Below are 12,050 nucleotides of genomic sequence, written 5' to 3'. Positions count from 1 at the left end.
AAACGGGATATTATCTCTGAAAATGTTATTAATATAGTACGAAGACATTTTGATAATGCCAAAGTCGCAATATACTCTGAACTTAATCATCATGAGTATAATAAGTTACAACAAATTTTATTAAGTACATATTCAAATAATCAGAAAATGTCATTTGTGAAGTGTAGCTATTTTGCCAAAGATATACAGGAAGATCATGAACTAAAGAAACAGATAGCATTTTTTCACAAATATGAAGTAGGACACTCGAGAATTATTCCAACTTATGAGGGAATGAAGCATAAGGTTTACCATCCACAACTGAAAATTAGAATTCATGAGATAATCAATAATTGTGATATTTGCAATGGAGGGAAATATGACCGAAATCCTATTAAATCAAAATTTCTATTCACCCAAACACCCACAACTGTAAATGAAATTGTTCATATAGATACTTACGTTAACAGTAAGCAATCTTTTATAATTTTTATTGACAAATTCTCAAAACATGCAATCTTTTTCAATTTACCTGACAGAAATAGTCGAACGATTGTAGAAAAAATAAATAAATTTTTAGCCATAAAAGGGCATACAAAAACATTTATTTTTGATAATGAGTTTAATTCCAGAAATGTTCGTGACTTTCTATCTGCTAAGGGTATAGACTACCATGCCACAAAACTTAAGTCATACAGGGAATTCTGATATTGAAGGGTTAAATAATACTCTTACTGAACGTATAAGAACCTTAAATTTAGCAAAAAAACTTCCAATCACAGCTCAAATGTGTAAAGCTATAAAATTCTATAATAATTCTTATCATAGTACAATAAAAGCTACGCCATTAGAAGTAGAATATAACAAAATCGATCACAAATTAATTAAAAAGCGAATGGACGAAGCAAAACTTTTTAGAATTTCCAAAAGAAACCGAAACCGAGAAAATTATACAGAAAACCGTACAGAAGGATTTATTAAGAACTATAAAAATGTTAGGCATAAAAATGAACCTAAATTCATAAAAAGAAAATTAGAAAATATTCACACATCAAATATAAAAAGATCATATAAATTTGCAGATCCTGGCTTTTGTAATGACTCTGATGATGCTCATAACAGGAACCCAACAAATGTTACAAGTCTCCAAAATTACTGAGGAAATTGGTTACACTCAAATTAGATTGAGGGAAGTAGAAATAATTAATGACACAATTACAATTGTACACATGATCGATCCAAATGAAATTAACTTGATAATTACACAAATCAAAGCAAATATACAGAATTTAGAAATTTTTAACAAAGATTTATTATACAAAGAGATAGAAATACTCCAAGCCAAAGTAAAATCAATAACTCCATTTTCAGAAAGTGTTAGGCAGAAAAGAGGGTTGCTGAACGTCGTTGGTAAAACATATAAATGGTTGTTCGGAACTATGGACGATGATGATCGTCAGGAAATATTAGAACATTTGCGAATTACAGAAGAAAATAATCATAATTCCATTACTACAATAAACAAACAAGTCCAAATAAATCAATACTTTAATGAAAGCATGGTTACTTTAAAAAACAATGTAGAAGAAGACAGAAAAAAAATCAAAACCATTTATGAACAAATTAAATTAAAGAATAGTGAAGTTGTTAAATATTTATTATATATTGACCAAATGCAAAAAATTAGGTTTTTAGAAAATAGACTCAACCAAATACAAGACAATATATCAGCCGCTAAACATAAAATGTTACATCCAAGCATATTATCCACTGAAGAAATAGAACGTTTCAATATTGATTTTTATAAACTTAAGTTATTAAAATTAGGTATAATGGAATATAAAAAATCTATGTTAATTTTTGCAATTAAAATACCAACAAATTTTATTAAAACATTTGTAAAAGCTATAGTACCAATGCCAAATAAGGAATTTATGGAAATTAATGTAAAACTTGAACATGTAATAGAAATAAAAAATATTGTATATACTTACGAAGAGGAAATGGATTTAAAAAACTTAAAAGAAAGTCAAAACTGTATTTATTATCAAAATTGTGTATTAAAGTTTAATAACAAATTCGAAATTTTAAATATGGATGAAGAAACTTTTGTAATTAAGAATGCAAAGAATGATGTAGCAATTCAAGATTGTGATGATAGAAATGTAATTTTAAACAAGAATTATTTAATATCAATATATAATTGTAAAATAAAAATAAGACAATTTGTTTTCGAAAATAAAAAAGTGATGGTACAAGACAAGTTCTATATTCCGACTACCAATGTCAATATCACTTTTCCAAAAGAAATTAATTTCAGAAAAATCGCTATTAAAAATTTTGAAAATATTAAACAAATTGAAGAACTAAAATTTCATCAAAATGTATCTTATGGAATAAGTGGATTTTTAATTTTTGTAATAATACTTGCAATAGTAGTAATATTTTTTTGCATAAAAAAGAAAAATAATATTAAAATTATAAATAAGATTCAAGAACATTCATCTAAAGACATTGAATTAGATGAAATTAAGAAAAAATATTTAACGGAGTAACGAGATCCAGGAGAATCTCGAATCAAGGGGTGGAGGAGTTACATTCTCATACCTCTTGCATACCTTAGTATGCATTTTATTTATGTTTGTATAGACATGCATATTTTCATAAATATCGTATTAACGCGAATATGCATGTTGATATAAATATTAAGCTGTCTACTATAGCGTTATCTAGGTAATGCTATTGCAAAGACAGCAAGCATCAAATTCGGTACCCAGGTGCAAAAATCTGCTGAGTTAGATATTTTGCATTTCAGGGTTAACTGAATTTGATTATGTTTCTAGACTTAAGGTATTGTTTAAGAAATATTTTTAATTTAGTCTTAAGATTCAATTCAATAAAGAAACATATAACTTAAATTTTGTGTCTTTATTAAATATAATTGGCGTTCCACAGGGTAGTATCCTTGGCTCGCTTTTATATCTCTTTTATACACATAATATTCCGAGTTTAAATAACACAACAATTGCGACTTTTGCAGACGATACGGCTCTATTATCAGTGGAAAATACCGAAAGCATTGCAACAAGGAACCTTCAAGCCGCTCTCAACAACGTGCTAGAGTGAGCTAAAAAATGGAAAGTACAATCAAATACCTTGAAAACTGTATATGTTGTGTTCACATTTAAGCAAATTAGAAATATACCTCTGTATATGGATGGCCAACAAATCCACACGCAAATACAGCTAAATACTTGGGCATGACACTTGATGCGAGACTTCGGTGGTGTGAACATGTCAAAAAAAACGTCAAGAACTAAATCTTAAGTTCAACTCAATTAAGTGGCTACTTGGACGACATTCCGTTATGTCAATCGAAAACAAGCTAATAATAAACAAGCAGGTTCTACGTCCAATTTGGGCCTACGGATCTCAACTCTGGCGTTGCACATCTGAGTCAAATAGACAGACAATACAATGACCATCGTGACTTGCATATTCCGACAGTTGCTGGAATAATCAAGCTTCAGGCCGAAGCACACAAAAAAGACTTGAAGTTCACTGCAACACAGAAGCTTCATCACTCCTTCAAACAGAAGACAACGTACGACGGCTTAAGAGAACCAAACCGTCTGATTTAATCAATTAAATTAAATATTAATCATTATACTATAATATTATAGATAAGGATTAATATCGACAATTTCAAGTCCCCGATATAAAAACATTAGTTTTTTAGTAACTAGGCGCAATTGAAGTAACTAGGCTGCCGCTTACCAGCAAAATGATTACTTACGAAACAGCTAAGGACAAGGTTTTAGCTAAAATTTTCGAATACTACAACAACAGTGAGTTAAAAGCTTACTTTAACTGAAAAAACGACATATGTATAGTTGACGGATGTTTAATGTTCGGACAACGCATTATTATACCTCAAATTTTCCAAAAGCGCATTCTGAAAGAAATTCACCGAAATGTCTACCATGTTAAATCGGAGATGTGATTAAATATACATTTTTAATTACACTAATGAAATCTCGTATGATTTAATTGGAAGAGATTTATGTGAGTTTGATATTACAATGACTTCCATCTCGACTTTGCTATCGCTTTGGAACTACGGAAAAATTTTTAAATTTATTTTATATTTCGATATGCCAACTATAATTTTATTACCAGATACTTTAGTACTAATAATATGAATCTATTGATTTATATCATTGTTTTAGTGTTGTTAATACGCTGACCTCTAGTCCGCTTATGAACAACGCTAATCACAACGGAACATTATTAGAACTCAAATGGACTTTGGGAACAAGGCTCCAACCAAATCTATATAAATATGTACTGAAATGACATCAGCTTCATCTTTTATAGCTGCTTGTTGCTTAATGATAGAATCCACTGTATAATTGTGTAAATAAATTAGTTAATGGTGCTTAGATTATTGATATCTATTTCTTTAATTTTCATACTTTTTTCTTCGAAAGTTTGCATTCCGCTTCTTAATTATTCTCATTACCTCTAAGAGTATGCTGTACCATCTACCATACTTGTCCATAAAGCGACGATTTTATACGCTTATAAGTAATGGAGGTTAGAATTCCTTGAATATTATTCACAAAAACGGTAAATTCTGGTGCAAAGATATCTAAATTCCTCTAAATTGTTAGTTACGGAACGCTTCGGGAATTGAAATTTTTCTGTAGCTCCTTAGTTTTTTAATCCAAATCGCTTATCATAGTCAATTTATTTGACATCACTAGCATAATTTTCCTAAATTTCTTGACATAAGAAATTTTATATCTATTATTGTTTTTCAAATTCTTTTTTGAATTAATATTGCATTGGAGACATTATTTAATACTTTTTATAAACTTTCTTATAGCATAGAAGAGCAAATCAAATTTTTTTTAATTGCTCTGAGTTTAGACTACAAGCACTACATTATTTTTTGACTTGGTTTCTGCTTTAAGTTTATCTTCCAATTTTTGATTTGTTGTTTCAACATATGTATCTCTTCAGAGTTGCTTTCAGTGATAATTGTTGTTGTTGTTGTAACCCGCCGGGACCTGGGCCCTGTTGCACCAACACTTTTCACTTTGCACTTTGCAAATCATTATGAGTTTTTCAGCATTTTTCTCTCATTGAGAACATAAAGTATTAATTTGAGAATTGAGTTATGCAAAGTTTTGAAAACACTCAAAAAAGGCAAAGCGTTGCACCAATGTACCTTTCAATCAAAAATAAAGTATGAAAAGAAAAGTGAAATATTTGACAAAAAACTGGTTTCTTTGCACTTTCTGTTGCACCAATACTTTTTACTTTGCGCTTTGCAAAAGTAAACTGCAAAACTTTACAAAAAAATTGCAAATGATTAATTCACCCTGCAAATTTTGCAAATGATTGCTTTACACACAAGAATATACATATTATAATATGTATATTATATTAATAAAAGACAAAATGCGTAAAATGAAAGAAATCATTAATAAATAAATAAAAATAGTTTTAAAAAAATAGAAATAGAAAATTAGTTTAGGCAAATATTTAAATTGTGAATATAAGAGTTCAGTTTCTAAAAAAACTTTATAATACATGTAATATAAATATTTTATGTGAATTATTGTTCAAGCATGAACACTTATTTATTATAATGAACAGTTTATTATTATTATAATATCGCGTTTACATTGGCCGAAAATAGCTCATTTTGGTCAAAAATCGAAAATGAGTATCGAATGACTCATTCTTGCATATAAAATTTCAAGCGCAAAAATGAGCAATTTTCTCACATTCTGTATGAAAGACGTTCGAATGCATTCCACATATGTTCCAAGTGCAAAGGAATCCATTGAACATACCATAAATAAAAGCTTTTCATAGCATTTTGACAGTTTGAGAAAGCTGTTTTTGATATATTTACAAAAAAAAGTAAACAAATGTTTGGTGGTTGCATTTTCTTGAAAACGATGCAATTCTTTTTAGAACTTCTACTTCCCAAAAGGTAATTAATAGAAGTTAAAAATATGTTTTAAGTTTATATTGTAAGGTTTGAAGGCATATTTAACCTTCATGCAACATTTTTTTGGCACAGGCCAAAAATCAAATCAACAAGCAAGTTGTAAAATCACCTGTTTAAAATGAAAACAAACGAATTACAACGAATGTAAACACTTTCAAATGGGTCATTCAAAATGAGCCATTTTCGGCCAATGTAAACGCCATATAAGTCTGTTATCGTTCAAATTCTCCGAATTATGAACTAAGAAAAAACATGGGTAAAAAATATCCTATAATAGCTAACATTGTAACATTTTTAAATATCTAATTATCCGTATCTAATTATTATAATAAAAATATATTTCTAAAGACAATAGTAGAAAAAATCACATGTGCCTGGACTTGCGTCGTTTTTTGAACCTTGTTTGAAATGTAATTAAAAATAATACAGTCCACTAAAATTAGTGATAACAGACAACATATTATTTTAACGTTGATAGTAAAATTACTTAATTCAGTTTTAAGGTAATTTTGTATAAATTGAGAGAAATGTTTTAAATAAATTCAGTAATTTAGGCCCTTTATGCGTAGGTTTCTTTTGTATTAGGATAATACACAGCGACAAGTAAACAATATTTTAATATAATATAATATTTTAAAATTAAATAATAATGACAGATTTTCAACTATATTTTTATATAAAAGCAACTTATTATATTTGTTAACTTTGTTTTTCAATATAATTGTTGTTAAAACACCTCATACCCATACTCTTTACATATAAATTCTTTTTTTATAACTTTTTAAACTGCAAAATAAATTAAAAGCATAAAAATTGTCTCTATGGATATACACAACTTCTTTATCTACGATTCAATGGCAATAAAAGAAATCACATACAAAAATTTTGTGTTTTGTATTAATATATAACATATAATTGTACTAAAATTATACAAATATTACAAATAGTAATAATGTGACTTATTAAAATAAAAAATTATTTTAAAAACTTTTATTTTAAACAAAAATTAAACTCATAAGTACATACTATGCATAAATCATGTACTCATAGCATCAAAATATCAAACAAACAAAAAACAAGTATACATACAGAATCGAAATGCTTTCAAAAACCAATACAAAATGAAAGTGATCTAATTTTTTGGTGCAACGCTTTGCTTTGCATTTTATGCAAAGACTTTGCAGTCAAATTTTTATTTGCAAAGTGCAAAGTAAATTATGTTAAGTCTTTGGTGCAACGCTTTTCACTTTTACTTTGCAAAAAAAAAGTCACTCATAAGTTTTGCAAAGTGAAAAGTGTTGGTGCAACAGGGCCCTGGTTTCAATGAAAAGTAAAGTATGAAAAGAAAAGTGAAATATTTGACAAAAAAAACCTGTTTTTTTGGATTTTCTGTTGCACCAATACTTTTTACTTTGCGCTTTGCAAAAGTAAACTGCAAAGCTTTACAAAAAAATTATAAATGATTAATTCACCCTGCAAATTTTGCAAATGATTGCTTTACACAAAAGAAAAGTTTCTTATGTGTATTAATAAAAGACAAAATGCGTGAAATGAAGGAAATCATTAATAAATAAATAAAAATAGTTTTAAAAACATAGAAATAGAAAATTAGTTTAAACAAATATTATTGCTGTTTTTAAAATAAATTTAGTTGCAATAATTAAAGGGATATATTACCGGACAATACTTTTAAATTGTGAATTAAAGAGTTCAGTTTCTAAAAAAACTTTATAATACATTTAATATAAATATTTTATGTGAATTATTGTTCAAGCATGATCACTTATTTATTATAATGAACAGTTTATTATTATTATAAGTCTGTTGTCGTTCAAATTCTCCGAATTATGAACTAAGAAAAAACATGGGTAAGAAATATCCTATAATAGCTAACATTGTAACATTTTTAAATATCTAATTATCCGTATCTAATTATAATAATAACAATATATTTCTAAAGACAATAGAAGAAAAAATTACAAGTGTCTGGACTTGCGTCGTTTTTTGAACCTTGTTTGAAATGTAATTAAAAATAAAATTAAAATTAGTGATAACAGACAACATATTTCTTTAACGTTGATAGTAAAATTAGTTAAGTCAGTTTTAAGGTAATTTTGTATAAATTGAGAGAAATGTTTTAAATAAAATCAGTAATTTAGGCCCTTTATGCGTAGGTTTCTTTTGTATTAGGATAATACACAGCGACAAGTAAACAATACTATAATAACTTATAATATTTTAAAATTTAATAATAATGACATATTTTCAACTAAATTTTTATATAAAAGCAACTTATTATATTTGTTAACTTTGTTTTTCAATATAATTGTTGTTAACTCATACTCCTTACATATAAATTCTTTTTTTATAACTTTTCAAACTGCAAAATAAATTAAAAGCATAAAAATTGTCTCTATGGATATACACAACTTCTTTATCTACGATTCAATGCCAATAAAAGAAATCATATACAAAAATTTTGTGTTGTGTGTTAATGTATAACATATAGTTGTACTAAATTATACAAATATTAGAAATTATAATAATAAAATTTATTAAAATAAAATATTATTTTAAAAACTTTTATTTTAAACAAAAATTAAACTCATAAGTACATACCATGCATAAACCATGTACTCATAGCATCAAAATATCAAACAAACAAAAAAAAAATGTACAAACAGAAACGAAATGCTTTCAAAAACCAATACAAAATGAAAGTGATCTAATTTTTTGGTGCAACGCTTTGCTTTGCATTTTATGCAAAGACTGGAATGAAATTTTTATTTGCAAAGTGCAAAGTAAATCATGTTAAGTCTTTGGTGCAACGCTTTTCACTTTTACTTTGCAAAAAAAGTCACTCATAAGTTTTGCAAAGTGCAAAGTGCAAAGTGAAAAGTGTTGATGCAACAGGGCCCTGGTTCATGTTTGCAGTCAATATTATATAAAGCCAATGTCATATTGGCTTCGACAGTCCTTTTATTTTTAATGCTGTGTTTATGTCTAGCTATCCCTGTATTAAGTTTGTTCTTGGTCGTACCTATATATATTTTATTATCTATATATGTAATTCAGCTAGTACACTACATATGGTATATTTGGGATATCTACATGATATCCCAGCTTCAGCATAGCAGAAGCCCACATTTTTTATTGCTTTTTTTTAAATGCGCTAAATCGGGTCAGCCATTTTCAAGTTATATGCTTACCAACAAAACGCATTTTCATATTATTGCTGCTTTATCTTAAGTTCAAGCAGATAATATAAATTTGATCACTTTTTTTTTATGCATTTACGTAGCTAAAACTAAAAATTATTTAAATTTTTTGTCAAATGAAACTTAAAAATTTGTTTGAACATAAGATAATGCAACACTGAAAATTAGATACGTCTTGACAATACTTATTTATAAAATACAACCAACATAATGCTGATGAGCGGTTATGTGTACATTTAACAAATGTGCAAACATGTGACATGTATTATATATACACTAAAAAGCAATTAATATAGACATTGAAGATGTCTTCAGATCAAACAAAAATAAATAAATTTGTGTGATGTTGTTTTATAAACACAACAGAAGTTACAATTAAATCAGTATTTGATACTTAAGAAATATTGATTATTTGAAAAAATAAGCAGTTAATGGGAATTGTACTCTTACAGTCAAGCACTGCACAATCTTTTAATACATTGTTTACTTCCGTAGTTTATCATGAAGAAAGTAAAAATTTAATATTTGTGGGTAAAATTATGGAAGACATCTCCAATGTCAAAACATTCCTATAAAAAGAAAGGAGTTTTCGGGTTCATAGGGTTACCCTACATACTATTCTTCACACAGAGATGTACACAGCACACACCAACGTCCATCGGTGACGTTTGTTGCGTATCTGAAACCTTTCTTAAAACTCTTGCATGCAACATTTTGATATATTCATCCTCACCAATGGGTCGCCAGGAACCTCTACGATAAGGCTTCGGTATTTGGCCGGTTTCCGCGTGATTTGATAGATTCATGACCAAATCTTCCAGCATTTGAGAACGAGTTCGTTCCTGCATACGTGCGAATTTCGGTGCTGAATACGAAGCGCGCTCCCCGTTAACTATTTTCGTTAACAACCATTCCCTTAGTTTCAAAAAAATACTCAAAATTATTAATGCTTACTAATTTCGAAATCTTTCAATGACTTACCGAAACATTGGTCCTTTTTCAAAAACTGACTGTTCCCATAAATATGGTTTGTAAGCACCCACTTCATCACGTGTAACTACTGATACTTCATAGCGTGTTGGCTTGTGCTTAATGCGAGCTGATACACGAACCTGAAAAACTAACGAAATAAGTATGTGTTGTTTTCTTTGTTGCTTACGTACTAGTATGAAGGTATGTAGAAAGTGACTTTTAATGCAAGCCGGGCTAAATTTTGTATTGTCAGCCTCCAAAAAAACTACGCAAACTATATCATTACCAATATGTCTTTTACGCTGTAGTTTTTGGGGATCATGCTTTTCATATGGCAGGAGAGTTGAAACATGAAACATTATCTCAATATTACGCCAATTTGTGTAAACTGAATATAGACCTGAAAATTTTTGAATAGATAGTCATTCAATCAATGCTAAAATTTTGTAATGTATCACGGTAATACTTTTTTACCTGTTAAATCATGTACTGTATCCAGACCACCTTTGTATTTATCAAAACCGCGTAGCCGCACGCGATCGCCAAAAAGTGTTAAAAATTCATCGAAATGAATGGAGTTTTCATTGTTTTCTAAAATTTGTTCCTCGGAATATTGATCTTCCTTTACGTAAATAACTCCAACTTTCAGTTCAGATTTAATAAAAACCTATGTTAAAATATATTATTCCCTTAAATTATGCTGCTAATAAAAAATTTGTATAATAAAAAGCAATATTTTTATAAATACTGAGTTGGTTCAATAATACGTAATGGCAAAATTTTAAATTTAATTTTCATATTTTGTTTTTTATTCGTTTTCATTTGCAATAATTTTTATTTTTTTATTATTTTCTTTTATTTTGATCTTTCACTTAAGAATAGACAATGGACAATATTTAAGAGTGAGTGACTAAATACTTGAAATTATTGTGGGGTTGAGTCGACTGTGCTATGTAGTACATCCGTCTGTTGTAGTCGGTCACAGATTAAAGTTCCAGTAGCGTTTATTTGAGGGAACGTGTTTATTTGCGGGCCTGTTGCCACCGAGAAAAACGATCGACGCAAGTCAAACAATAACGCTTGCCTTGAGATAAAGGCAATGGGCCCACAATGTCAACATGAACGTGCTGGAACCGACTATCAACATCAGCAAACGAACCGCTTGGTGTTTTAGTATGCCGCTGGTACTTGGACTTTTGACACGCGATGCAACTACGCACAAATACAGCCACAACCTTAACCAAACCAGGCCAAGCATACCTAGCCTACACCAACTTCCGCGTTGCTCGAACACCAGGATGAGCCAAAGCATGGAGTTTTGTAAGAACCAGCTGCCGACAGTTTGCAGGGACAAAAGGCCGAACACGACTGCCTGACACATCACAGTACAATTCAATACCCGAATCCGGCAACCTCAACTTTTTCAACCCAACACCATCTTCAGACTGGTTCTGCAGCTGAGCGAGCAACTCTGCATCAGTCTTTTGCCCCTCAGCAATTAAATCAATCTCATTTGCCTCCAGCCGAACCGCAGCAACCCGAGACAAAGAGTCAGCCACCGTATTAACAGCACCAGCCAGATGACGGATATCAGTACAATACTGACTAATAAACTCCAGCTGTCTTGCACGACGAGGTGATGCCTTCTTACTAATTTGCCTGAACGCAAACGTTAATGATTTGTGATCCGTGAAAATGACGAAATCATGTCCCTCCAACGCATACTTAAAATGCTGCACGATCATAAGCACTGTACTTATTCTGCGCTAGACTCAAACCTCTTGAATAAAATGCCAACAGCTGAGTCACTCCTCTCACCACTTGTTGCAGAACAACACCCACCGCAACGCCTGAAG

The 12,050-nt window shown here is 29.5% G+C and overlaps 1 protein-coding gene across 1 annotated transcript; it reads right to left on the bottom strand.

The window, feature by feature from the left end:
- Positions 1-253: 253 nt before the first annotated feature.
- On the bottom strand, positions 254-11,939 carry LOC119665853 (rap1 GTPase-activating protein 1-like). Its single transcript, XM_038075107.1, has 6 exons — positions 11,487-11,939; positions 10,669-10,861; positions 10,386-10,594; positions 10,204-10,334; positions 9,872-10,137; positions 254-300 (listed from the first exon to the last, which is right to left on the bottom strand). Exons 1-6 carry the CDS (start codon positions 11,937-11,939, stop codon positions 254-256), a joined length of 1,299 nt encoding a protein of 432 aa, XP_037931035.1.
- Positions 11,940-12,050: the final 111 nt, after the last annotated feature.

This window comes from Teleopsis dalmanni, chromosome 1 (genome assembly GCF_002237135.1).
Source record: "Teleopsis dalmanni isolate 2A chromosome 1, ASM223713v2, whole genome shotgun sequence".
NCBI lineage: Eukaryota > Metazoa > Arthropoda > Insecta > Diptera > Diopsidae > Teleopsis > Teleopsis dalmanni.
The sequence above is the reverse complement of the archived record's forward strand: the minus strand, read 5'-3'. Positions and strand labels throughout refer to the sequence as shown.

Bases quoted from the DNA above. Each gene is read 5' to 3' on its own strand.
- LOC119665853 (XM_038075107.1), bottom strand. From the start codon at position 11,939: ATGATCGTGCAGCATTTTAAGTATGCGTTGGAGGGACATGATTTCGTC. The intron at 10,595-10,668 runs GTAAAAAAGTAT...AAAAATTTTCAG, and splicing joins TACAGTACATGATTTAACAG to GTCTATATTCAGTTTACACA. The intron at 301-9,871 runs GTGTGTGCTGTG...TCTAATTTTCAG, and splicing joins AACGTCACCGATGGACGTTG to TTGTGGATGGTAAACCTTAT.